This window comes from Micropterus dolomieu, linkage group LG03, assembly GCF_021292245.1.
Source record: "Micropterus dolomieu isolate WLL.071019.BEF.003 ecotype Adirondacks linkage group LG03, ASM2129224v1, whole genome shotgun sequence".
In the NCBI taxonomy this organism is placed as follows: domain Eukaryota; kingdom Metazoa; phylum Chordata; class Actinopteri; order Centrarchiformes; family Centrarchidae; genus Micropterus; species Micropterus dolomieu.
Genome location: NC_060152.1, coordinates 9636427 through 9663383, shown reverse-complemented (window position 1 = coordinate 9663383; position 26957 = coordinate 9636427). Strand labels below are relative to the sequence as shown.

The 26957-nt window shown below is 40.5% G+C and overlaps 1 protein-coding gene across 1 annotated transcript in view; it reads right to left on the bottom strand.

The window, feature by feature from the left end:
- Positions 1–26584, bottom strand: part of LOC123968031 (mannosyl-oligosaccharide 1,2-alpha-mannosidase IC) — a 68628-nt gene extending 42044 nt beyond the window's left edge. The window contains exons 1-2 of the mRNA XM_046044501.1: positions 26555–26584; positions 25897–25977 (exon numbers count right to left, since the gene is read on the bottom strand). Coding sequence (XP_045900457.1) covers positions 25897–25977; positions 26555–26584 — 111 coding nt within the window. The remainder of the gene's footprint in view (positions 1–25896; positions 25978–26554) is intronic.
- Between the last annotated feature and the right edge of the window lie 373 nt (positions 26585–26957).

Genomic DNA, 26957 nt, shown 5'->3' with positions numbered 1-26957 from the left:
GAGGGCTGCAGGGACTTGCGGTGTCCATAGTGGTGACAATAACAGAGCCAAGGTGTCTCCTGGGAAGGCATGCTGTCACTCCTGCCACAGTAATGTCCATGCAGAAGGCTTAACATTTCTTTTTTTCCCCTTTTCTTTTCAGCAGCACCTGGCACTGCTACGGCTTATTTCAAACAGCAGTGCCATATGAGAAGAGCTCACCTGTCTTTGTAGGAGTACAGTATGTGTGAGAGAAAAAAGCAGGAGCGCTGGTAGTTGGCAGCTCCTGTGTGCACCCAGTTTGAGGTGGCAGATGTGTCACATTGTAAGGGGCAACTACCTGCTTGGCAGCTGCAAACTGTCTCACTACCCCTCTCTGTATGTCACTTGCCTTCTCGTTCTCTCTTTGTTTTTCCCTTTCAGTTCAACTTCTTAGACCACTGATCCACCAATTTGCCATCACCTCAACCATCCCAATTAGCAGACAGACACTGAAACAACTTAACAGCTGAGAGGCCATTAGACGTGTGGATTCAGTCTTGTGTAGAGGAAAGGCTGTTTTCACCAGTGGATGTCAATTAAATTGGCCAGAGTGTCTGTCAGCCACAGCTTTAAAAATACATCTTAAAGATAGGGCAGGCAATTTATTTCAGAAGCATTTTTTGCTACATATGTTGAAATTGTCTTTATAACCCGACCGTAATCAATAAATCAAATGCTCTGATACAAAAAAGAACAAAATCTGGTATCTGTGGCTGTCGCAGGAATGAAATAAGCACAGCTGGCCTACCTACCTGTGCACACTCATTGTGCATGAAAATGTGTTTTGGGGGAGTGGCTTTGGAGGGAGGCCAGAAGGGAGCGGGTGAGACTTCTGCAAAATACCTACACTTTGATGCATAGATAATATTAATTCAATAGTATAACATAGGTAATAATATAACACTCTAAAAGATGCCATCATGCACATGACTACCTGTATGTTTTATACATTATAATACATATATACTTTTACTTCAGTAAAATCCTGACTGCAGGATTTCTGTTGTGGTATTGTTATACTGTGGCTCAGCTACTTTTATTTGAGTGAATGATCACACTTTTTTCATCACTGCTGCCAGCTCACCACACCTGAGAAAAGCTGCAGAAGTACTGAGGGGCGGGGTCAAAAGTTTGGGACTTAGAGAAGCATGAGAGAGAGCTTTTTTGTTTTTTTCCCCCACAGGGTGCGATACCTTGAGCGAGTGCCAGACTCCATGTCCGTGCTCCTTTGGCAGAATGTGAGGATATGGACAGTGCCAAAACACTGTTTGGCACAAAAAGAAAGCACTTCCCAGCCCCACTGCACTGGCACTCTGCCCAGTTACTGCTAGCCTTTGCCAGTTTTAGCCAGCTTCTCCACTTTGAAGCTCCGGGTACAATTTTCTCTCCATGAATTTCTGACAGGCAAATCAAGACATCCCTCCCCCACTGAGTTACAACACAGGTTAACCTGATCAATGCAATCACAGAGCTGGCCACAAAATCATACTAAGATGGGGTTCACTAAGGCCCAGATTAGCATGCAACTTCAAAATGGAGCATCCTGATTGATAATGATATCAATCAGAGCCAGAGTGTTGACTGTGCAACCACAGTTCTTAGACTTAAAATAACAGAAATCTTCCTCAGGAAGAGAAAGGAAGCCATGACCTGATATGGGAACATCGTACTAGCAGGAATTGGCCCAAATGGTTTCAAATGCCCCAGGGGAGCAGAAACAGTGGTGGAAATGGTTGCGGAGAACTGACGTGTTCTGGATTTACTTTGAGGCAATGATGTGGAGGAAGCAGGTGGAGTCAGGCAGAACAGCAGTGATGCTTCCTGTTGGCTCCTGGGATGTAATTACAGGTTGATGAAAAGATCATGTCTGAGGTGATGCTCATCCATTTCACACTTAATTTTGAGCATGACTTTTGATAATTATCCAATGCTCACGCAAACAGACAGACACTGGGGGGTGGATGTGGGAGGTGATAAGATGACTGAAGGGATAAGAAAGAAAAAAAATATCCCTGTTACAAATAATTATGTTTATTTTTTCTGACTTTTCCAATCTTGATATTAATTGCTAAGATTTAATCATTTTCAATGATAGTAAACCATATGTCTTTTGGTTTACAATAATTGTGTACCATCCTTGACTGGTGGTTGGACAGATCCCCAAATTGAAGCTCAATTCGCGTTCTGGGACATTGTGATGGGCATTTACAAAATGATTAATTTAGAAAATAATCAGGAGAGTAATCTAAAAAAACTATTACTTGCAGCAGTACCCTTGACTGAACCAAAGAATCCCACATACTGTTTATCTCATATACTTTAATACCAGTAGAAGTTCATGGTTGTACCATGATCAACTGAACTGGTTCAACTGAAGTTTTATCTTGTGAAATACGGAATACTTTAACCTCCTCAGGCCACAAATGATAAAAACAACATCTTGAGAAGGAAAAGAACTGTGTCACCTAAGCTGTGATGAGGAGTTACAAGTTAGCTTCATTTTAATCTCTGAAAATGAAGCAAAATCTACTTGCAACCCCTTGGCAAACATTGCATACAGTATGCCCACTGGTTGTGATCAGTTCAATGAAAGACTGGTATGAAAGACTGTACTTGCTTAATTAGATTTTTTTTTTCCAGTCCTATAATTCACAAATAATAAAGAGGAAAGTAAGAAAAGCTTAACTTTATGAAGCATTCATGAGCTATTCATCATCCCACACCCCCTCAGATTTATCTGTGACCTCTTGTGGGGGTTGGGAGTAGTTTCACAAAAGAGTGATTTTCCTTTCAGGCCTCTGATTTTTTTTCCCTTCCTAGAGCCTTAAATCTATCTACTGTTTCACAAGAAGGAAAAAAAGAAGATAGAAAGAAAAAATGAACATATTTGTTCCTACAGCAGGACATTGGTTTTATTTATTTCCTATCGAGGAAACCATCTCGCAGCACCTTAGAGGAAACAGGAACTACTGTTTTTGAACATATCACAGTGAGATTCTGCTGACTGGATCCAACTATAACTGCCTGGAGCGAATTAAGGTCATACACATCTTCTTTTAAAGAAGCTAGCAAGTCTCATATTTCAGGGAATAAAAAAACAAAAACGAAAAAAAAAAAGAGCTTGAAGAATCTGATCTTGAATGAGGTGTACTAAGATGAAGCAGATGCATTCGCGTTTGGGCTGTCTGATGCTTTTTGAAATGTCATGATGCGGGAGAGAGAAGGGAAAGTAATGTAGCCGCTGGTAGAGAGCTGCCCCACAGCATCATGGTAAGACACATTCGATGGCTGCCAACTTCTTTTATGCAAAGTGAAGACTTCAAAAAAAATATGCCCCGTCTTTCGGCTTCCAGTTCCCTTAATCTAGTATGATGCTCTGCCTTCAGGTTGCCATGGATACAGGTAGAGCACACGGGCTTTACCAAGCGAGGAATGGGGCTCGACCATGGACTTATGTTTTACCACTTTGATTATCAGGTAATTTTAAGTTTCTAAGACAAGTACAGTAACTTTGGGAATAGCACTGACCATTATGAAAAAATTATTTTTCAGCAGTAATTATGAAAATGCAGTCACAATGACTACACTCTCAATTATTTTTTACTACAGCTGCACAAGCAAATTGTCCAATAATGGCCTCAAAGCAGAGAAATTACAGAAATATATCTACTCATCTTACTGCGCCGGGCTGCATCTCCAACTGAAAGATGAATCAGGTGTTCGCTGTGGAATGATGTGGGTTGTTTACTGATTGAAAATGTCAGCGTTAGACCGAGTTTAGCAGTTGACCCAGCTTCTGACCTGTCAAACACTTCTTCCTGTTTAGTGAATTCATCATTTCCATCTTAATGGGAACATTTGACTGACAGCTGCCATCTCGAGTTGCTGGCTCATGTCAGAAAGCACCACAGCGTTCATTTCAGAGTGTGTGTGTGTGTGTGTGTGTCTGTAAGAGGCAGAGAAAGATGATGGAAAGGAGTGCAAACTTTGTGTCTGGGTAAACAACTAAGCGTGTATGTAGGTCAATTAATCGTTATATGAACCGCATGAAGTTAATTTGCAATAATGATAGTCATTATCACAAATCACAAGACACGTATCTGATGTTATGGACTGAGATAGGAAAGAAAACCTTCATGATTATCCAGATTTTCTCCATTAATCGTTTGGATCATAAAATCTTCAAAAATAGTACAAAAAAAAGTAGCACTGATGATGACATCAGATTGCTTGTTTTGTCAGACCAACTCTTCAAGACATTAAGTTTATTATTACAAGAAATGAATAAAAGAAGCAAATTCTCACAATTTAGAAGCTGGAATGTGAACATATCTTGTATTTTTCTTTTAAATTACCTTAGAAGATAATTGCTTATAATGGTTGCATCACACTGACTGACTTTTTATACTATCGTTTTATCCATTCCCTGATTTTTTAAGTAGGCCTGCACAATATGAGGAAAATCTGCAATGTGTGAAAACATTGTTCAATACTGCAACGATTATATGACTAAATACACAAATATTGAAGTATGCATATTACCTACCTGGTTGTTTTTTAATTCACTACATGATAAGAATTTAATATTTTAAATATAACTAATTGTTGTTTCCAGAGCAGCAACAGTAAAGTTTACAACAGCAAAGCCACTATATAAGGTCAATAATATCTCAGTGGAAACACATCTAAAATGTCAAAATACATCATATTCCTGACGCAAACTTGGAGTTGACTTCACCTTCACTTCACTGTCTCCACCACGGCTGCTTTGCTCTGCTGGCCGGTGTGTTTGTGTATTTGAGCCAACACAGAGAGCAGGAAGAGGCTGCAGACTGATCATAAATCCGACAGTCTATAGCCCTGGGGCCCGCAAAAATACCGCATTTCGGTTCCCATCCATAAAAAACACTTTTGGATTCATCACATTTCAGGCAGTCTTTTGCAACATATGTTTATCGCACATGTTCATATTGCGATGACGATGAAAATATGGTTTATCGGTCAGCACTAAAAATAAGCATTAGCTGTAGCTCTGTACGTGTTTTCCTGTAAAGGAGAGACAGCAAGACAGTGCAGGATGGTGAAAGCTTCTGCCAGACCAGTCAACTGCATCTCCACAAGAAAGTGATTTGGGGTAGAGGGGCGACGGGATGCAGAAAATGGGCAAAATGGAATCTTATGACGGCATGTAATGGCTGAGTGGCTGCGTTCAGCAGCCTTCTGTCTGCCTCTAATAGAGGGATCATCTCCCTGTGTTAATCAGACCCACACCAGCTGGAAACCAAAGCCATGCACAATCTGCCCAGTGGACTGATTATTGTTTGGATCGATTCCTATTCTACTTATCGATTTTGATTCTCATTCATTCCTGGTTCTAATATGTTTCAGATCATTGGAGGAAGAAAAGAAGAAAATACATGGTTATGGAAAAAACTAACTTTATTCTCTTGGGTTTATTCTCTTAGCAGTCATAGATGAAGCGATAATCTATGATTAGTGTTTCACCTTACAAATCTTGACCCCACTAATTGCTATCCATTCAGGCAGAATTAAAAGGGAAACAAACTGTTTTCTCATCCTTTCTGCTCTTTCCACCGGCAAACCATATCGCGTACAGACAGAATGTGCAGCAAATTTTCTACTTGCATTATTCTCCTTTTTGTGTGTGTAATATTTTTAAGGTGCATGTACATGCCTTCTAAAATTTCGTGCAGCCTAGACAAATTTGCATCCTCTTCCTTCTCGTGTTTCCAATGAAATCGTGTCAATTCTCAAAAATTGTGTTCTGTCTCAATACACGTCAAGTTTGTGAAGCAGCTATAGAAGAACTGACACGAGAAGAAGAACTTTTTTAAGCACCAGTTAAGTGTGAAATTGCGCAGGGAGGAATTGAAAAAAAAGGCCGGCTGCTCATGACAGGCACACAATTGCACAAAACAGGTAACACAGGAAAGCAGTTTTTACTATTTTGTTGTATAGAAAAACAATTACATTTGAATTTATTGTGAAATTTTAGCTGCACTTTTATGCAGTAGCTCGTCTTCCGTATTCCATATCCACATCTTTTTCTGGGCTTGTGTGTGTGTATGCTTTGTGTACTTCTGTCAGTATGTCTTTAGTTTATATATACACTGTATATACACCCACTGTGCACATCTATGTTTCCAAAATCTGAGCCCTCACACATTGGGGTTCCATTCATTTGTACCGTATTTGTACCCACTCAGTGTGGTGTCTACCACCTGGCCACTGTCACCTAGTGATAAAATACCTTCCCGTAAAGATGGCAGTTGTCCTACTTTCCAGAAAAGACCATTCCTGGGCTTTCAGCAGAGTTAATACCTGATCTCCACACCTCTCCACTTGGGAACAGGCCCAGAAGTGTTGGCTTAAGCCTGCATGCATATTAACCAATATATCAAACTCCTTTCACCCCCGACTGTCAGAATGCGTTATAATCCTATTTCTAACCTACTCAGAGTGATGGGTTCACTATCCCAGAGCCACCGGAGAGTGTGAATACAAAATCCTTTTTGTAAAGTCAGCGTTCATCTTCACCTGTACATTACAGCGGACAGAAGGAAGCAGAACATAGCCTAATATGAATGTCATGCACATACAGCAGCACTTTTCTTGAAAGCATGAACAGGAAGGTTTCCAAACCAGCCTTAAAATAGTCTGAGCATGGACAGGAAAGGACTGCTTTACTGGGCGAAAACTATTAAGGTGAGTATGATAAATGTTTGTATAGGTGCAAAAGCAGCAGTAGCAGTTACAAGGTGATGAAATTCAACGGGACAGCCCTGGAACAAATAATAGCTTAGTAAGCATTGTAAGTAAGCCTGCATTGTTCGATTTTGGCTGAGATTGTGTCAGAGGGGTGGTGATTCAACTTTTGAGGCTGTATGTTGGGTTACGTATTGGGTGGCATTATGTTGTGGGGAGGCCCTCCTGCTCAACAACACACACACCCATCTCCTGTATGGACTAACAACAGGGACACTGTACCATATATTAGAGCTGCAATAAACTATTGTCGTCGTTGTTGATTAATCTGCCAATTATTTTCTGGATTAATTGATGTAAGTCATCTATAAAATATCAGAAAATAATTTTAAAAAGCCTTTCAGTTTCCTTTCGTCGATGGCCTATGTTCCTATGGGAATTTAAAAGCTTAACTAGCTAACTAACTTTCAGTTTCCTTAAGCCTAAGGTGACTTCTCCAAATTACTTCTTTTGTCTGACTTACACTCTAAAACCTAAAACCTATTTTGTTTACAAAGATATGTAGTAAATCTTCACACTTGAGAAGCTGAAACTGGTGTTTGGACTTTTTGCAAGAAATAAATGACTTAAACAAATCAGCTGCATCTATAAATAGCTGCAGATTACATTGAAAATGATGCATTTATTGTTTTAGCGTTACCTTAAATATATTCAGAAAGTTGCATCAAAACCTCTGATATTAGAAGCATTGTGTCTCACAATCCATGTGTTTTTTATACTGACTTCAACACGCTGTACAGATGTTGTTTTGATCTTATTCACGCCTTATTCACATGTGCAGCATGTGTAACACCACAAGCTGTAGCTTCTGTGAGTGTGTTACTCTAACTGTGAAGCTGCAAATTGCTTTAAAAGAACCTGTGTACTGTACACTACAGACTTTCCCTGGAATTATAAAGCACAGTGTGACCGCACAGATATTGTATTTCCTGCATGACTAGGCAGACTGTAAGCCCAGACCGTGGGTAGTGACTGATAGGCGAATAGCTTTCAAAACCCCAGCACTGACTGTTGCAAGGCACAGTTGTAAAACACTCAGGATTGATTTTTTTCAAACGTTTGCTTTTCCTAGGGAGGTTTTTTTTATTTTTTTCAACCATCAAAGTGTGATCTGTGCTTGCCATAACTAAATGTGTCCTCGGACTTCAATCAGACCACCCACAGTGGTGGTACAGACTGTAGAGCTTGAGCTGTTTGACACAAGCTGCATGTCCACAGCAGCAGCAAGCCATCAGTCAACAGATGGCCATACTCAGCCTTGAATTCACAGTAGAAATCATATTTCTAACTGCCACTCGCCTGAGAGCAATCAACAATAGGAAATCGCAGTAGAAATCTCTATATTTAATCTCATCCCTTAATACCAATGGACTGCAGGAGTTAACTGAGGTGAAAAACAAATACCAATGATATTCAAAACAGCAGATAAAACAAGAGTTGGAAAGAAACAATATTTCATTTACATACTGTAAACAGGATTATAATTTATCATCAGGGTATAGATGGAAGTTTTCTTTGAAAAAGCCTTGCAAAGTTTGTGTGTGGACAGTTCTGCCTCATGTAGCCACGAGGGATCATGAACTCGAATTCAAGACATACGGGAACAAAAAGGTCCTTGAAAAGACTAAAGGGGCTCAAAAAAATATAAGAGGGCAGAAATTTGTGCTGCTCGGTTCGCCAGACAGTTTTAATCAGTGGTGTACTGTATGTGGTTTGCAATTGGCTACAAAAAGACAGAGAAAAGAGTGAGAGACCAAGAGAACAAACTCTGTCACCACAACACTAAGATGTATGAAGTCCCCAAGCCGAAGGCCTGCTGTGAACACAGTCTCTCCCCCACAGGCCCGAGGGGACACTCTGTTTGCGTCCCCTCTTTCCTCAGACACACACTGAAGCATAACTACCTCAGGTGGAGTCTGTGAGCTGACTCCTTTATCCCAGGGTGACCTGACTTTGTGTGCAGCTTCGAGTTGCACCATTCCAGGAGAATACAAAGAAGAGGGGAAAAGAAAGAAGCCGTGCATCCAGCTGGCAGGGACATGGAGTAATGCTACAACCGAGATAAAGAAGATAATGCTGAAGAGAGAAAAGGGACAGAAAAAGGGGAGAAGGAGGTAAAAATAGAGTGAGCAAAGATGACTTAATGTTGCAAGTTATGACTGCAACTTTGGAACAAACTCAATATAACTTTTTACACCAGCCAGTATATCATCATTGCATCTCTCAGGAACCGTGTCTGGACATGTCCTTTTGATCGACAGCTGAAGGACGTGTCAGCAGCAGTGAGACTGGTCTCCATTACCCACACAGTGAGCAAAAGGACATGCACTGCAGCCGTAATGATACATTTAAGTCAGGTAGGGGCTATTTGTTGGTGAGGAAGAGCGAGGAGCAGTTGGCCTGGCCCTGATAGCCGTGCATCCTCCCCAATCATCAGCTCTGAGGGGAGTGCTTCCAAATCTCTGCTCGCATTACTAAGGGCCGGCCCACTGGCTAGTTGTGTTACACTAAATGTGAAGAAACGGAACAATTACCTCCTCTGCCTATGATCAAAGATAATGTGTGCAAGGGGTTTTGTCTTTATGTACTAGGGCTAAACGATTAATCGTTTTCACATCGAAATTGCGATTAGCTAATCGTGAAGACCGCTAGATTAAAATGTAGGTTAATTATGCAGCGCATCTAACCTGTTTTAAACAGTCATGTAGTTATAAATTCATTCCGTTGTCATCCTTCTGTGACAGACCTGCTCACCAATCACAAGCGCCATGCTTCTCCTGTTACGGTCCTACTCACCAATCAGAGCGTGAACATTTTACAACAACAAACGAAACTGAAGGAAAACATGGGATAATGGCATCAGGCGAAACAAAACAGGCAGCGACTGTGCTGCGATTTTGTCCAATGTGAACTCACAATGAAGTGTTTCAGCATCGGAGCGTTTAGCCTGCCCAACTGTTGTTGACGTGTTATTAATTTGTCATTTTGTGTGCTTCAACTATGGCTAACAGAGAGCTGTGAGTCCGTCCCGTTCCACTCTGTGCAGGCTACATATTACACATGGGGAATTTCAGAATAAGAGCGTTTTGCCTGCCTAATTTTGCTGACTTGTTCAGATTTTTTAAATTTGTTCAGCTGTCCTTGATTTTTTTGCTTCTGCCATGGTTAAGTAGGCTACATAGTTAAATTGTTTCTTTTTTGTCTGTTTTAACTGTGTTTATTGTTGATATATACGATCGGGAGTCTGCACAGGGTGTTTTATTTTGAAAATCGACTTGATTCTCTATGCCCTTCTGTGTCCGACTTCCTGCCCGGTTCATCTGCTCATCTTCTGACGCTGCTTCTGTCAAAAAATACTTTTTTTTTTTTTTTTTGCATTCACACCTGGAAGCTGCCCAGTAGTGATTGAACCGCAGCCTGGTCTGCTGGCAACTAAGCAGCTCCACTGGAGATGATGGGGTTATGGGCCTTGCTCAAGGGCACCTCAGTGGTGGTAAATGAGGGAGGCACTGGTTGGTTTACTTTCCACACCCAGATTTTATCCTGCCTGTCTGAAGCTCGCTTCTCTAACCTTTGGGCCACCACTGCAGTGAATATTGAACTTAAGCTAAATAAAAAATAAATAAATCGCAAATCGAATCGTAATATCTGGCAGAAAAATCGCAATTACATTTTTTCCCAAAATCTTTCAGCCCTATTATGTACCTATGTATGTGTTAATGTCTGCTTTGTGGCTGGTGGTTTGCTGTTCAACACACAAACCTGCAGTCGCCTGTGGTGAAGATGTTAAGCCAATAATTTACCTGAGCTGTTACACAGATGTGGAGGTTCCTCCAGGGAAAAAGTGAGGATGATAAATAATTGAATTTCCTCAGGCGGTGAATGGGTAGCTTTCATTCATTATTTATCATCTAATTGATTAGTGCAAGTTGGCTTTCTAACCTGTCCCACAATTAATGCACTGCTTTTTATGTGCTTAATTAATGGCCACTGCAGCTCCATGAAAAACACACACTCAATTACATCTGGACTTGAAAAGTGGCAGCAGTTTGCGCTGTATGGCTGAGCTGGGGACGGCACAGAGACATTTATCAGCCAAAATGGAATTCAGTAAGACAGACTTAGTCTTCTAGACCAAATTGGACTATTTTTCATATTGTTGTCATGCTGCCTCAGTGGCAATATCGCAGCTTAAGTTTTCCTCTTGACCGACAAATTCACTTTGAATCAACTTAGCTGTCAACAATCTCAGCTGTTCTGCTACGGCTTGTTTGTTCTGAGGCTGCGACCATCTTGCCTCCTCTTTGTGACACTGTACTGATGTTTTTCGGGAGAGTGGGACATCATATTCAATGTGCTGCACCTTTCATATTTGGTGAAGAGTTATTGTTTTGTATACAAACAATACATGCGCATGCACGCACGCATACACACACACACATGCAAAGATGTACAGACTCACACTAGCACACTCGTTTATCTCTCTTGCTCATGTTTAGAGAGGCCGCCACCCAGACCAATTCCATGGGGTCTTGTTTTGAATAAAGAGTGGTTATGGCAAACACTGTCTGAATTCAAAATACCCTCTTGGCAGTATGAGCCATGGTGTGTGTTTCGGTGTGAAAAACAAATACTATCAATTCAAATTTCCATGTTTTTGTTCTTTTTTTCAGCTTCAACAGAAAAATAGGCAAGACTCCTGGCAAAACTGTAATTGACTCTCATTTTGGCTGTGGGCTCTTTTGACATCCTATCACTTCCCACATGATATTATACTGGCTTCTACACAACTCATCAATCCACTCTGAATTAAACAATACAGACATTTTGGAAAAAATACAAATCAAAGGAAACAAGAGGTGTAGGGATGAATGCATTTAAATGCTGTAGCCTTTTGCTATGTAAACTGTGGTTGCTAACAAAGGAGTTTTTGTTTTTTCTTTTACGGTGACTGCAGAACTACATGATTTGTATACAATACTATGTCTTTCAACCTCTCCAGTGACAAATCAGCCACCAGTCTCACCACACACAGACTATTTCCAGGAAGGCATTGATCGCAGCCAAAGCCATCCAGATCAATACTTTCACGGTTAAAAGCCAGCTCGCTGACCTCTTAAATAATGTTGTATAGTGTCCCGAGGCAATAATGGTGCCTCTTTTACTAAATCAAATGCTGTACTGTCTTATTTCAGGGATGAAACATCCAAAAGCACTTCTTGCCTCAGATGATTGCATTTTTACTCTACAGATCTTTGCATCTGCTGTCTATCAAAAGTATATACTGAATACTTCTATTTTGTTTAAATGTCTTCCGTTCATCCGCAGAAGCATGAAAAGGCTCTTTCTCTCCTTTAATTGCTGATGGACAGAGTGGAGCACTGAAGCTTATAAATAAGGCTGTAGGCTATGCAAAGCCTGAATGAAAAGGCCTGGATGCCACAAGGCTGACATCATTAAGAAGAGCCTAATGATCCCCTGGATTTGATTTGTTTGGTCTGTGTCGCGTCCTCACTGACTGGCATGACTTGTGAAGCACACAAATTCCATCAGTCTCTCAATAGAGCTTCTACTGAGGTTTGTGCCAAAGCTCTTCCATGCTGAGAGCAATTACTTCTGCAAAATTGTTATGTACCGCTTAAAAAACAAAACAAAAAACTAATCGAAAGATTTTTACAGGAAGAACTAACAGACTGATCAAGAGAATGTAGGGACACATCAAGGGCGACAACATACAGAAAAGAAAAGCACCTGTGTTTTTCTCGCAGTATGAAAACACGTTCTTAATCATGTCACTCACAGAAACATATCCATAGAAGCCCGGCATGGCTGGAGCTCTGGCAAACAAGCTCCTCGTTTATTGTTGAGTGACAGATTTATTCAGTGAGTGAGCTATTATTAACAGACTGTACAAGACCCAAACAAATATTAAATAAGCTGCACGCTCTGATGCAAACAACATTTGAACAAGCTATAATGCAAGATGTGTGAGCTGCTGGTTACGGGATGTTGTTCTTACCCAGTGCCTCTTAATTCCATAATAAAACTGAAAGGTGTAAGAGTGGAGCTGAGCACAGTTATTTTAACTCTGCACAAATGGGATTAGGTGTTTGTACACAGAGCAGAATGAGGGTTTGGGATAGGGAGCTTTGCTTTCATGGCTAAGCCTGCAGTGGGGACTACGGTGTACGGCAGGTTACTGTGCGATTATGATGATCGAGTTTGATCTGAAGAAATGAAATTTCTTCCAAGACTACTTTTCGGCTCTTCAGCAAAAAGAGACAAAACAGATAAAATACACAGGCAGCCACTGCGCACACAGAGGCAGCAGAACACACAAGAGAGTTTAGGCTCATTTACACTTACTGTACTAATTTATTTTCCCCAACTCCAGTGCTAAAGCTATTGTGATGCCAGAATAACAGTATGAAGCACCAGGCTTTGTGTAAATGAATTCCAGTTTTCATTTTGGAAAGCAGAAAATGCCTTAATTAGCCAACACATGCAGAAGGGTAGCTACATGGTATTAAAAGAAACATGAGTATACATGAAATGAACTGGTGTTGCAATTGAATGGAAATGCTAGACCGCATATTTTACCTTGTAGTAACCAGCTCTGAGTGTACACTGCAGCCATTTTAGCCACTCTTTGAGGCTGACACAGCTGTACTTTGAGCTAAAAACTTATGTCAGTGTGCTAGCATGCTCACAATGACAATGCTAATGTGCTGATGATTAGCAGGTATGTTTTCCATGTTCAGCATCTTAGTTTAGTATGCTAACATTTGTGAATTAACATAAAACACAAAGCTTTTAAATATTTAAAGTAAAGCTATTATGTTTTTCCGATGATATCAAAGATCATGGTCAAGCACAAATTAGTAGATGTTTTTATTTCCGTAAACTCAGTTGTTTCACATTCCTTTAAATTACAATAAGCACTACTCTTCTTCTACATAATCACCATACAGACACACTTAGCATCCTTTACACAACATAGTATGTCCATCTACAATTTTCCTCACCTGCACCAGCTAACCATATATCTCCCACTGCAACCAGACTTCATATTCACATTATTCTTTGCCTCTCTGCACGGCTTATGTAAGAGGCATCCAGTGTGATAGGGGATTGGGTGTCAGAAGAGGCACTGTACCCTTCAACTGGCAGGAGAGTATATCCCTGTCTCTCCCTAAAGGATGGCTGAAAAGCGATCCTCTCCTTGCACACACTGATGAATATCAGCACCCACTGAACCACTGAGGATCAGATTTATTCAATTGGCTCCCCGTATACAGTAACGGATTGTACTGTGGAAGAAAAAAAAAAAATCACCACCTGGCATAAATTTATCTCCACTACAGCCTAACTCTTTCTACTGGGACACACGATCACAGCATTTCTCATTTCTCTGTTGCTGGCTGCTGCATTGGGTGATGGGAGAGGGATGAGTAGCAGCGGGCAGACACAAAGGGCCGTCATTTGCTGCACAAACACAGGGAAAGTTAACCACAACTTGTGCAGGCTCACTTATGGGCCAGATTTTAAAAAAAGTTTTAATGATTTTGAACAATGTTTTTATAGAAAAAGTCAAAGAGATACCTATAAATCTGCAAGAAAGAACAGGCAAAAATCTTAAAATACAGTTCCCCCAAGCTGGTAAAAACAGATGAAAAAGATGCAACTGCACCCAGGTGCTTCTGCAAATAATTTATTCAGATCACATTATGTTTTTGAGTCAGTGGCACACAGTAAAAAGTACACAGTCAGTGCTGCATGATGCAGGTGCATATGGCCTGGCAACTGACATTTGAATAATATTGAGGCCGGGGGCGGATGGTGGAACTGCAGCGCAGTGGGAAATTAGGTCAAATTAGGAGGCAATATTACCATAAGGTGTGGCAGGGCCTGGCATGAGTCATGACTAAGCAAATTACCAGCTTTCTGTTTCTTTAAAAGCAGAGTGCTTTGTCTCACAGCACTCTGATGTCCCTGAGAGCAAGGTGCAGAATCACCACTGAGTACCATAAATTAAATTGGCTTATAGGAGATGTCCGATGTTGTTCTGGCAGTAAAATGTTAGGGAGCTTTCACACCTGAAAGTCTGCACCAAGGTCTGAACCAAAGTTCATGTTTTGATGCATATTTGATAGCCCCTTTTCCACTGCATGGTACCAGCTCGCCTCGACTTTTTTGGTTTTCCATTTGGGAAAAGTTGTACCTGTACTTGCTACCAGGTACTTTTTATTCTTATCACCTCCGTCGAGGTTCCAAGCGAGCTGAGGCGATACCAAAATGTGATGTGAAAACACAGCAGTCTACTGATTGGTCAGAGACAATCGTCACTATTCACTGCATCATAATAGCATGCGCCAGACAGAGGCCAGCAACAGAAGTTTTATATTTTACAATTTTCATATGTTATTTCATTATCCACTTCTGAGAAGTTTTGAGGTGAGAAATCAACTGTGTAGATTTAGAATATTGACAGTTTTACACAAAATGATGGCGGAACAAAAATGTGCTTGAAAATTTTCGAAGTTGAGGAACTGTGCAGGTGGCGGTGGGGGAAGCCTGAGCCAAACAGCGGGAGGAGCTCGTGAGGCCGGCCAGCTGCCCGCTCACAGAGCCCTCCACTCCCATAGTCACACAGACCGCTGCAGCAACAACGGCAGAGGAAAACAGAGCTGTAAGGTTTTCATACCGCTTATCTGTCTTTACACTCAACTTTTTAACTTAAATCAAGAGACAGCTGTATGTTGGTTGCTGGTGTGTGTGTTCCATTGAAAATTACGTTGTGGCAGTTGTGTGTGGCGTTGCTATGATGACCAGTTACATTTAGGGCTACTATCTCTGGGTCCAAAACAGAGGACAGCGGGCCAAAACCGAGGCAAGTAGAGGCGAATTGAGCTGGTACTGGTAATGGATTAACGGTGTTTGATTCCTGTAAATAGTCTGAAAGTCTGAACCATCCAAAAAATGCTTTCACACTAGAAACAAACCGGACCATGGTTTAGTTTGATCCGGACTGAGACTACCTCTTTTCGTCGGACCAAATTTCGTCTGTTTGCTCCGGACCTTGTTCCGGGGGAGGTTTCACACCTATTCTTTTGGTTCGGATCAAACTGAAAAGTCAGAAAGTCCGGACCAAACGAGGTAGGTGTGAAAGCCCCCTTAAAGAAACAGTTTAGTGACTTCAGGCAAAGACTCCAACCACACAACCAACCACAGGGCTAGTTGGCTACAGGACATGTTAAACATTCATAGAACAGGTACACAATTCTTGGTGTATATCATGGTGCATACCGAAACCACAACATGTGCATGCAAATTGGCCAACATATCCTCAACAAACAGTTTGTGAACTCTTGACATAAGCTGCTCATGCACACACTCTTTGCTTAATCTTTGAAAATTGGATCCATGAATGTGCCATCGCAGGTGGGCAGCAAAAGCACACATAGTTATAGTCAATATCAAAACACCACTGCAGCCTCTCTGAGACACGCCTCCCACTTCAGTGTAGCCATGAAAAAAGCTTGGGTACACCCAACAGAAATGCAACTTCACTGGTACACAAGCCCCACCATGCACTATAATGAAATGTAGCCCAGAAGGTTGAATGTTTAAATGAATTTCAATTTCATATTTTTTAGGGTACAACAACATGTTGCATTTATCATAATATAAACATATAAATTAGAGACAGAAAAATCTCAGAATAACACATTTTGAATTCAGCTCTATCATTGCAGAAATGTTTCTGGAGGCGCTTCTGGAGAAATGAGAGACGCAGAGAGAAAAATAGACGTGCAGGCACATGTACACAGGCAGATCATTTTCATATTCTTCCTGCGTATCAGGTTGTGATTGAGTCTTAAGACATACTAGTCGACACTGGCTGTGTTATGAATATCAATTTGCTCTGCATGATCTTCTTAAGCAGGCGAATAAAGGTCAAATGATTCAGTCTAAGAACAAACTTTGAGGGGGTTAATGCATGCAGCACACACTGCGAACTAACATGACGACTGAGTTTCCCTCTGCACTTAGGATGCTGCAACAGAGAGAATAAACATTCAAATAAAGACAAATAAAGAAACTGTCACTTCTCAGAGGAATTTACTGCATTTTTTTCAGTGTGATTTGTGTGATATTCATGTTGTCTGTGTGTGAGCGCTCTACTGTGTTTTGACCCAAAATAAAACCATATTTGGAAACAGAAGTGGGTCACCCAAATTAGAAGGAAAACAACATGGCCTGGTGCAAACACTATACCCCTCACCCAGTGCACTCCCTCACAAAGAAGCATCTAAAAATATGATGCCACCAGGTTTATAAAAAAACAAAAAAAACAAAAAGAGACCCACAGGCCATAAACAAAAATTAAAGTTTATGAACTTTAGTGGAGAAAAAACAAACAAACCTGGAATGTCACAGTACTTTAGTGTTCGGCTCTAGTTCTCCAAGGTAGAAAAGGTTAGATTCGTGGCCCTTGGTTTTTCTCACAACGTTCACAAACAGTTCGTCCCTCATCCCAGAGGGATGTAGAAGAGGTTGAAACCCACAGACTGGTTATAGGCATGAATGTGACTGTGTGAACAGAATGGAAATAAGCAGGTAACAGAATAAAGTGTTTATTTCCACCCAAGGAGAACCACAGCAGAATTTCAATTCTCAAAAAACATATGCCTTGACAGGTAGCTTTGTATAATCTAGCAGAAATTGTATTTTTAGAATGACCTTTGCTTTATTTGTTGGCTTGATAAGATTTTGCAGAGTAAAATGAGGTTCATAACATGGCTGTTACCAGGGATTGTAATGATGACTCTTAATCCTTACCTGTCTACAGCAGGAAAATATATCTCTCTGTATGCATCGCTCTCTCCTTCTCTCCCTCTCTCTACTTCCTTCATGCTAATGCTATAATTTCCCCCCCTGCTTCCCTCTCTGGCTTTGCATTTTCTTTCTTCTCCTTACTTTGTCTTGCTTGCTTTCCCCCCCTCGGCCTATTTGCCTCTCTTCTCTTGACTCTCCATCCCATCTGTCTGTCTTTCTTTTTCTCTGCCTCTGTGCATCTTTCATGGGCAGAAATAGTCCGTCACACATGGGAGAGGACCAATTACATGGGGAGTCCAGGAGCCCTTCCACAGACAAATTGGAGTTTTAAAAACATAATTCCCCCAATTGCATTTAATATGCCATGGCATTGTTGTTCTTTTGACCACAAAAATATAAATTCTAAAATTATCATTTCCTCTAGGCTCAGATGACAGTCTAAACAATGCAAGCATACTGTTGCAGTAGGATTTTTAGTTACATATAAGCGACTAAGTCACTTTTCATGTTTAGTGTCTATATTATCGAGCTATTTTGTTTTAGGCTGTTTACTTTAACAGCTTAATGGAACGTGTTTATTTAAAATATAACTATGATCCTAAATAACCCAACAACAGACTAACTTTTGCTACATATTCTGTCAACTTCTTCAGCTGGAGTCAGTCTCAGGCTGTTTATATGTATAAATAAAACATGTGCATGTACACCCACCTGTCTGCTGTAATCGGGGGGACTGACAGCTGTCTATCATCGCCTGCTGCAGGATCCTACTCCTCTAAACAACAGGAGAACTGCAGTTGAAAACTCCAGGAGATGTAGAGAAAAATATATTCAAAATTGTACCAGGCTGAATGTCACTGGGAGCAGTCAGAACCTGGAAACTCTGCCACTATAAAAAGACCAATCACCAACTTTTACTATAAATCCAGTATTTGCAGTCTTATCTTGCACTTTTATTAAATGGACATTCAGTCTTCGAAAGTGCTTTACAATTTTGCCTCTCATTCACACACACAATAAAGCTACCATGCAGGGAACTGAAGTTTAGAGTTTTGCCCAAGGATCGAACCGTTGATCCAGCGATTAATGGATAACCTGCTCTACCAGCTGCAAATATTATTCGTTCCTTGCTACATTTTAGTAGATGACATGTCTGTACTATACTGTAAGATCAAGCAATTGACAAAAGTAACTTCTTTTTAGAGAACAAGCACAATGGATTGGGGAGGTGGTACAGCTAGTGCAGGAAGACCAGCATGTAAATGCGCAGTCCCATTGCTGAAACACAGATGAATAGTTGAACTGTGCAATTATATTGTTGTATTTTCTAACAATAAATAAATAAATAAATCCATCCATTATCAAATCACAGTTGTGTTCATGTAAAATAGCTTTGTGTTAAGTTTGTCGACTTCCATTCAGATATTTTTTAAACATCGTCACGTCATGGTACTGTTGATCATACCAACGCCTAAGAAATCATAATCATGAAACTGAGGAAAAATCTCACAGGTGTTCAATCATATTAGAAATTGCCAACCATGGTTGACAGGCCATGTGATGGAACATGATTTTGGGGTGAAGGGAAGCAAAGAGGAAGCAAGAGGCCCTGACCCTCAAATTTTCAACGACAGTTTGCAGGTTGAGTGGCATCTTTACAGCTCTGTCATACAAATACAGTCCCGACTGGCTAAAGGATGTCTCGTCAGGAGGATTCCCTCTTTTATGAGGACTATGAAGTCAAGCTGTTAAGAACAGTCAGCAAAATGTATTACTGTTAATCTTGAAATGTTTGGCTCATCTTTAACTACAACAAAAAGTGTATATCAAGTATATGATAATATAGATTGTTTCACTTTCCATTGCATTCAATGACAAAATTAGGTAAATTAACATTTTATTGGGTGTCATATCACAAAACTTTCAACATCTCTATCTCCAATAGTACCCTGTAAAACACTAACCTTAGATTATCACACTAATTATATTGTAGGAGTACATAGCACATTATTAAAAGGGGATGAGTTAGTTTTGTTAACACTTTGTCCCTTTTCTAGGAATCCTACTCATAGCATCTTCCTATTCTTTCTGTCTTTTATAATCTCTCTAACTCTGCCTGTATGTCCTCCCCCCTCTCCCCTCCATCCACTCCTCCTGCCTCTCTTGTATCACCTTCTCATGCACTCTCACATTTGCTGATCAGCACATAAATATACCTCTTCTCTCTTCCTCACCTCTCCTGATCCCCTCTTCATCTCCTCTTTCACTCTGCTGATGAGCATACGAACACTTTCTTTCTGTCTTTCTCTCAGCTGCTCTCTCTACCTGCTGCTTCAGCTCTGCCCCACCGGCAATTTTCACACAAGGCTGATTGAATTCCTTCCTCCCAGACCCCCTTCGCTCTTCTCTGTCCTTGCTAAGAGAAGAGGGTGAGGCAACAAGGTCTCCCCACCACACACATTTATATTCATATAGATGGACACATGAAAAATGAAAACACACTCCACGTATGCACAGGACTGCTTGTCGGCATGCAGTGGAGAAATTGAGGTTGAGCCGACATACAAGCATGCATGTTATGGAGATGAAGAAAGGGGCACACAGAATATGCACAAGAACCAGTCCAGTGCAAGACTCTTCCCCCTAAAATGCACCGAGGAAGTCATTCTGGCCTGTGGCCATCAAACTCTATAACTCCTCCCTCTAAGTGTCTGACACACGGGCCCTTAGTTATTAAACTGGACCTTATTATCTCTTTTTGTGCAATATTATCTGTTTAATAATTAATGTGCAATATTCTCTGCTGCAATTCTGCTGCTATTTATTCACTATTACTGTTCACATTACAATTCTTAATGATGTAAATATTATCCATATCCACACTCATTTATATATATTTTTTCTATATTTTATATTTATATTCTTATATTTATATATTTCTTTAACTACCTACTATCTATTATTATTTCTATTCCTTATGCCTTGACGTGCAATGTGTGCAACTGTGACACAAGAATTTCCCCTCGGGGATCAATAAAGTATTTCTGATTCTGAAAAAGAAACACCAGTATGACACCACATGTATTATATGGGACACAGAACTGCACACAAACTGATTCAAATGTAACAGATGTTCCTATGATACAAACACAATATCACAATAGCTAATATTAGTAATTACTAATAGCACTATTAGTATAGTCTTTAATTTTTGATCATTTTTCTGTAATTGGCCAATCACATTCTTATTTAATCATACAAGCAAGAACTCACAGTCAGTTAGCACCGGAGAGCTATTGTGACTGACCTTTGCTAGCCTGTTCCCAGCTGGGTGGCCTGTTAGCGCTTAGCTCTGCAGCTGCAGTAGTAATACAATTTGTACAGTAACAAGGAAATTGGATTCACCCGAGTGTATACTAACTGTTTAAAAACAAAGTATCAACAGTGAAGAAATATGTTCCCATAAGAAGTACAACACAGTAATACATCCTGGTTTATCTGTCTTTCAGTTCGTCCATTTTCCTGTTTTATTTTGAAACAGTCTGTCAGGTGTGCTTGTTTAGGTTTTAGTCTGCATGTCTGTCAGTTCTGTCCATGTGCTTGTCAGTTCTCTGGTTATTTTTATTACAGTCTGTTTGGAGGTTTGTCTCGTGGTGTTCTTGTCCGTTTACAGTTTTCTGTCCAGTCCTTGTTTCTGCATGTTGTTCCTATTTCCGGTTTTAGTTTGAAGTTCTCTGCGTCTGTTATCACTGTCTAGTTTTTCTTCCAGTTAGTCTAAGTATCCTAATGTGTTACACCTGTTTGCGTCCCGCCCTGCTCCTTTGCCATTGCATTTATTGCTTGTGATTCTGTTCTCCGTCAGTGCAGTCTTGTATGTGCTGTGTGTCATCAGTTCCTGTATGTCTGCATGCCTTCTCGCCTGTTTGGTTCTTTCTGTGTGGTTTTGGATTTATATTGTTACCTGGAACGTTGGATTATCATTGCTTCCTGCCTGTGGGTTTTGTAATATTCCAGTCGTTTTTTGGATACCCTGCTTTGCGGAATTACCATGTTGGTTTTGGGACTTTACAACCGTAAGTTGTACACTTTGTGTTTGTTTAATAAATTCTGACGCACTGATCCTGCCCTGCATCTGTGTCCTGATTTTGGGCCCCAAAATCCTGTTTCTCACCCAGTAAACCTGACTATCTGCAGCTTCCATTGCTTTCAATAGTCGGCATCAGCGGCAAGGAGTAGGAGGGTGGCAGCCATCCTCATGGACATGCATAATTATATGCATTTGGAGTTTATAATCTCTTTCAATTTACCGCTGCAGCTCACCAGGTGAACTACACACCTCTTATCTCTTCACCAGCAGACAGAGCAATGAAGAGAAATTATGTGATTTGAGACAATAAACAACCTTCACAAAACTTATATATTAATAGTATTATATTGCAATCTGTTTCCTCTATTTAGCTACAATTGACTCTTTAGCTGTGTGAGGAGATTGCAGTTGGTGGATAGGAGCAGCCTGTGGTGAGGATGGTAGGATTGGAGGAAAGTGGGAGCTGCAGTGATGGTATTGTGCCCTGCTGCCGCAACAAATGTTCACTCTCTGAATGCATCTTTAAACAGCAACTGCTATTGAACTGTACAAATAGTGGTTGCTACTACAAAATAAAACCAACTGCTGGAGGCAGAATGATTATGTTGTGGGGGTCTGGGAAACTTGTAAATGTTTTATCATTTCCTGCCTTTTTATAGACTTAACATTTATCCAATTTATCAAAAAATTATTGAGTTGAATTACTGGTAATGCATCCCTAAGGTATAGACAAATGGCCACGCAGGTAGGCTCATCACAGAAGGACGCGCACATCTAACACCTGCAGTGCTATAACTGCTACTTCTGTGGGAACCATTTGGCCTGACCAGGAGTATGTGACCGTGAATGATGAAAGAGCAGCAAAAAGAGCAGGGGCGGCCGTGGCCGGACCTATTTGAGCAAGATGTTTAACCTGGGGACTCCTTCCATAACGGCGAACAAGAATACTTCTGGGGCCCCAAGAAAACACACAAACAGTACACACACGCAGTCAAAACAACAGGAGGTTATTAATGGTCAGATGTTGCTTCTGTTTTGCCCCAAGCACTTCACCAGCAAACTGCATCCTGCAAGGAGCCATAACCATCACCCGCTCCCCAGCAATCATTTACAACGGCGCCAGCTGCCCAATGTCCTCTGGTCAAGCTGGACCCACAATATCGTAATAGTGTCCCACACTGTATCGCAGGTGATTTAAGGCTCTGTAGCAGCGACAGACCTTCAATCTGTCGGTTTTACCATTCGGATGGAACAGCAGACTCCTAGAAAAAGTCCCTAATGGAGGAACTGAGGGGAGGGGGGATCAGGTAGCTATAAATCTCGCTCTCAGGGACCCTTCACAGAAAGCACACAAGTGATCCATGTGATGGATAACGCTGCTGGCATAAAGGGTATTGATACGTCCGTCAGGAAACTTAGATGGTGTGCTCCATCTCATAAGAAAGACTATTGGGTATTGTAAACAGCAAGAACGTCCAAACCAAAGAAAAGCATGTGGGGGAAAACCTGAACAAGAGATGGATGGATACACTAATCACAAAGACAATCATGTCTTCAGTGCGGTGAGAGGAAGAAATTTGGGCAATAAAAGAAGCTGCTGGTGCATTGGTTTTATTTAGGATTGGTGTGAAAGCTGTCAATCAAACTCTGGTATGAATTCAAATACTAAACTACTATAAACCCCATCCTGTAATTGTGCACTCTTATGAAAGCTATCTCCCTATCTGTAACCACACAACTATCCCTGTGATATTAAAATACAAAATGCCTCTTTTTCATCCTCTTGATACCCGTTTGTCACCATCCAGTCACGATTAACAATGCTCATAATCAGTTATTTCTTAATGACCATTTTTTGAACGCCAACGATCATGCACACATTCATAAGGTGTCACAAAGACCTTAATGACTTACTGTCAGACTCATTAGATTGCCCTGTGCATGACGATGCAGGATGACTTCCACCCAAAGCCGTCCAATGAATGAATTACCTGTCTGTTCATATGACTTTACTCCTCTTGGTTGGTTTGGAGTAAATCAGTATGAACACGAGCCAGACCAGAACTTAAAGGCACACTAAAAAGATATAAAAGTGTTGAAAAGCTAGCTGCTGTATGTTGTCTCTTTCATTTTACAGGGTTTTCCTCCACCCAGACTAGTTGGGGCTTATGTCCTTATGTGACATGGAGAGACAAGAGCAAACTTCAAAGATAATACACTCTTTGCACACTCGCACACACACTCCAATTAGAAAATGTCATTATCAATGTCATATATAGAAATTTCCATATGTCACCAGCGGATAAAATAGAAGAACATTTTCTGCATGGCATCAATGGCACACAAATGTGGAATAATGGATTCAACAATATATCCTGCTCCAGGAATGTATTCATATTTCACTCATACAGTAGTGGTGGACAATTTTATACTGGTCTCCCCTCAACTCGCTCGGCCTGCAAATCAATGTCTATTCAACAGACTTGAATGTTCATATGTCATATATCACTGGATCCTCTCTCCATTAATGCAGCTTCTGCACACAGGCTTCTAGCCTCTTCGATAGAGCGGCGTTCAAAACAGTATAACTGCTGTGTATGGTGAGTGTACGCTCCAGGAGGCTGCTACAGGCAGATGCTCATTACGGTGACATGCTGACCTCCAGTGACTTCACTATGCAATGATAATGAACTGGACCATTTGTGCTGTGTGGTTGTCACAAGCAATTTTCAAACCTTTATTTATCCAGCCAAGGTTTACAGAGAACTCATACTTCTTTTCTGGCAAGGCCGTGCTTCACACACTCATAAAGTTTCACAGCTTCACACCTGGTAGCTGTCCATCGTAACCACAGGCCTTTACACTGTGCAGCTTCACTGGAGCGACTGCGGCTTCTTCAAGGACAGAACTGTGGTAGTCCTTCAAGCAGAGAAAAGCAATTCTCATTCGCTTTGCCTCCTAAATTTAACCTTCCCGTTCTGATCGGTATGAATTTTTTTAAAAGAATACTTCTACAAGATGGAGCAAATAGCATGCGGCCGAAAAAGCCCACATTTATAAAGAGTGGAGTCCTGTAATGACAATGTTAATGCAATAAGGTTATTAAACCCATGCTATACTCTCTTAAATTACTTACATGACGTACTTAACCGACTCTCTTCTTATCTCTTTAGCTACATATAGAGTTGCCGTAAGTGGGAGGAGTCGCTGGTTCCGGGAGTGTTTTTCAAAATGATGTATACCCATTTCAAATGTTTTGTTTAACTAATATCCTAATGTTACCTATTATAGAAACACAGGACTCTCCCGGATAATTTAACTTTCCTGTAGTTTCACGTTATGAGAACTAGTTTTAATTATTTTAACTTCATTTCTGAGGAATGTCATTTTGGCATGGGCGGATGGCTCAAAATACTATTATACCATTGAGCCATTGCCACCAGTGCTATGGAGAGAAATCCTGTCAGAGACCCGAATCAGAGCGGTGGAGCATTTCAACAATGCTTTGTTATTGCAACAACAAATCAAATCGCAGTTAAAATACCAGAATCAAAAAGTTAATAGATTTAAGCAGCAGATTGTAATCTGTGTTTTCAACAGTGTAATCTTCCATTTCCATCTGCATTTAGCAGAGCATGTAACAGAATTTAGCTCATAAGGTTACTTAAAAAAAAATATTTTTATTTGATGTATTATATATGTTTTGCTAATATGGTTGAAAAAATTAAGGGAGCTGGCAACTGGATAAAGACAAACTGTTTAAATGTGAAATTCTATTGAAACTGTGCAGCACTGATTAAGATGCTGAAATCTAAATAAAATATTATACACTATACTGTACATTACGAATTCAGCAACGTATCTGGTTGTCAAAACAAGGTTTTGTTTGCCGTTAACTGCAGTAAAGACAACAACTTCTCCTTTAAAAAGTGAAAATAAGTACAAAAACAATGAGCCTTATGTATACTGTATAAGCAAGCAATATTGTTTTGGTTGGAAAACCAGTGATGTGAAATGTGGTGACACAATACACACAGATATACACAAATGCAGTCACGCTCAGAGGCAGCTTATTCATCATTCAAACTGCAGGGCTGGTTGGGGATAAAGGAAGCGGCAGATCTCGCTAGAGTAGAGGGACAACAGACATCTATTAATCTTACCTCCTGTCCTGTCAAATAGTACGCCGACAGCAACCCGCCAACGTAACGGATGTTCACCTCAAAGAGTGATGCCTCACCGTTCTGTTGAAGAGAAAGAGATCAAATTGTCAAATGTCACATTCAGCAAAAGCCTCAGTCAGCAGTAAAGCAGCACAGTGGTGTTTATGTAAAGTAATAATGCACTGTAGTCATCAGAAACATGTGTTTTTACTTAGGCTGTGGTTTTTTTTTAGTGTGAATATAGTAACATATATAATAACTGGCATAGCTGGTAGATTGATTCCCTTTGAAATCCTTTGGGCATAATGCACACAGTAAGCTGTGAAGTCTCTGTGGAACATGTCACACATCCCAGTGTGCCGATATGAATGTTGTAGCTGACAGTTTATTTAATTTAAATTCAATGATATGTTGTCTGGCTGTTGTCTAACCATCAAACTCCCATGATGCTTGCCCTTATGGAGATTCCCTCTCCAAAGAAATCAACTAGAGCCAGACCAATCTCAAAAAGTCAGGCCACACATTCCAGTGTACCGATTTGAATGTTTGTTTAAAAGATTTTATAAATGTAAGAGGTGACACATTTGAGACACCATGACTAGCCTGACACTGACTTCCTGTTAGCTGCTTTCTGTTTGGGGGAATACTGTGGCCTGACCTGATCAGTGCGACTGATGTATTTCTTCATTCAGCATGATTTCTAGTCAACACAGAAGTTGTGTTTTTGGTGTCCAGGGGCAGTTAGCTTCAAGTTTTATAAAACAGTAAGTAACATGATTATGCTATGACTTTTGTGGTTATATGGAAAATAATTTTGTTCATTGTGGAGCACAGAGAAAGACAGATTGCAGAAACAGTGCATTATGTCCTTTAACAGCCGGTGGTTGTGGTTTTCTTCACCCAGGATTAAAAAGTGCATTTATTGGCGACTCCATTCACAAGTTTGGTGTGCTAATGAGCATAACGGTGTTTTTGATATTGTGTTCATCGTTATGAATGAACATGTCACCCAGTGTAGCTCATTGTGGCACAGGTGAATATTCTTTATCATACTTAAATGG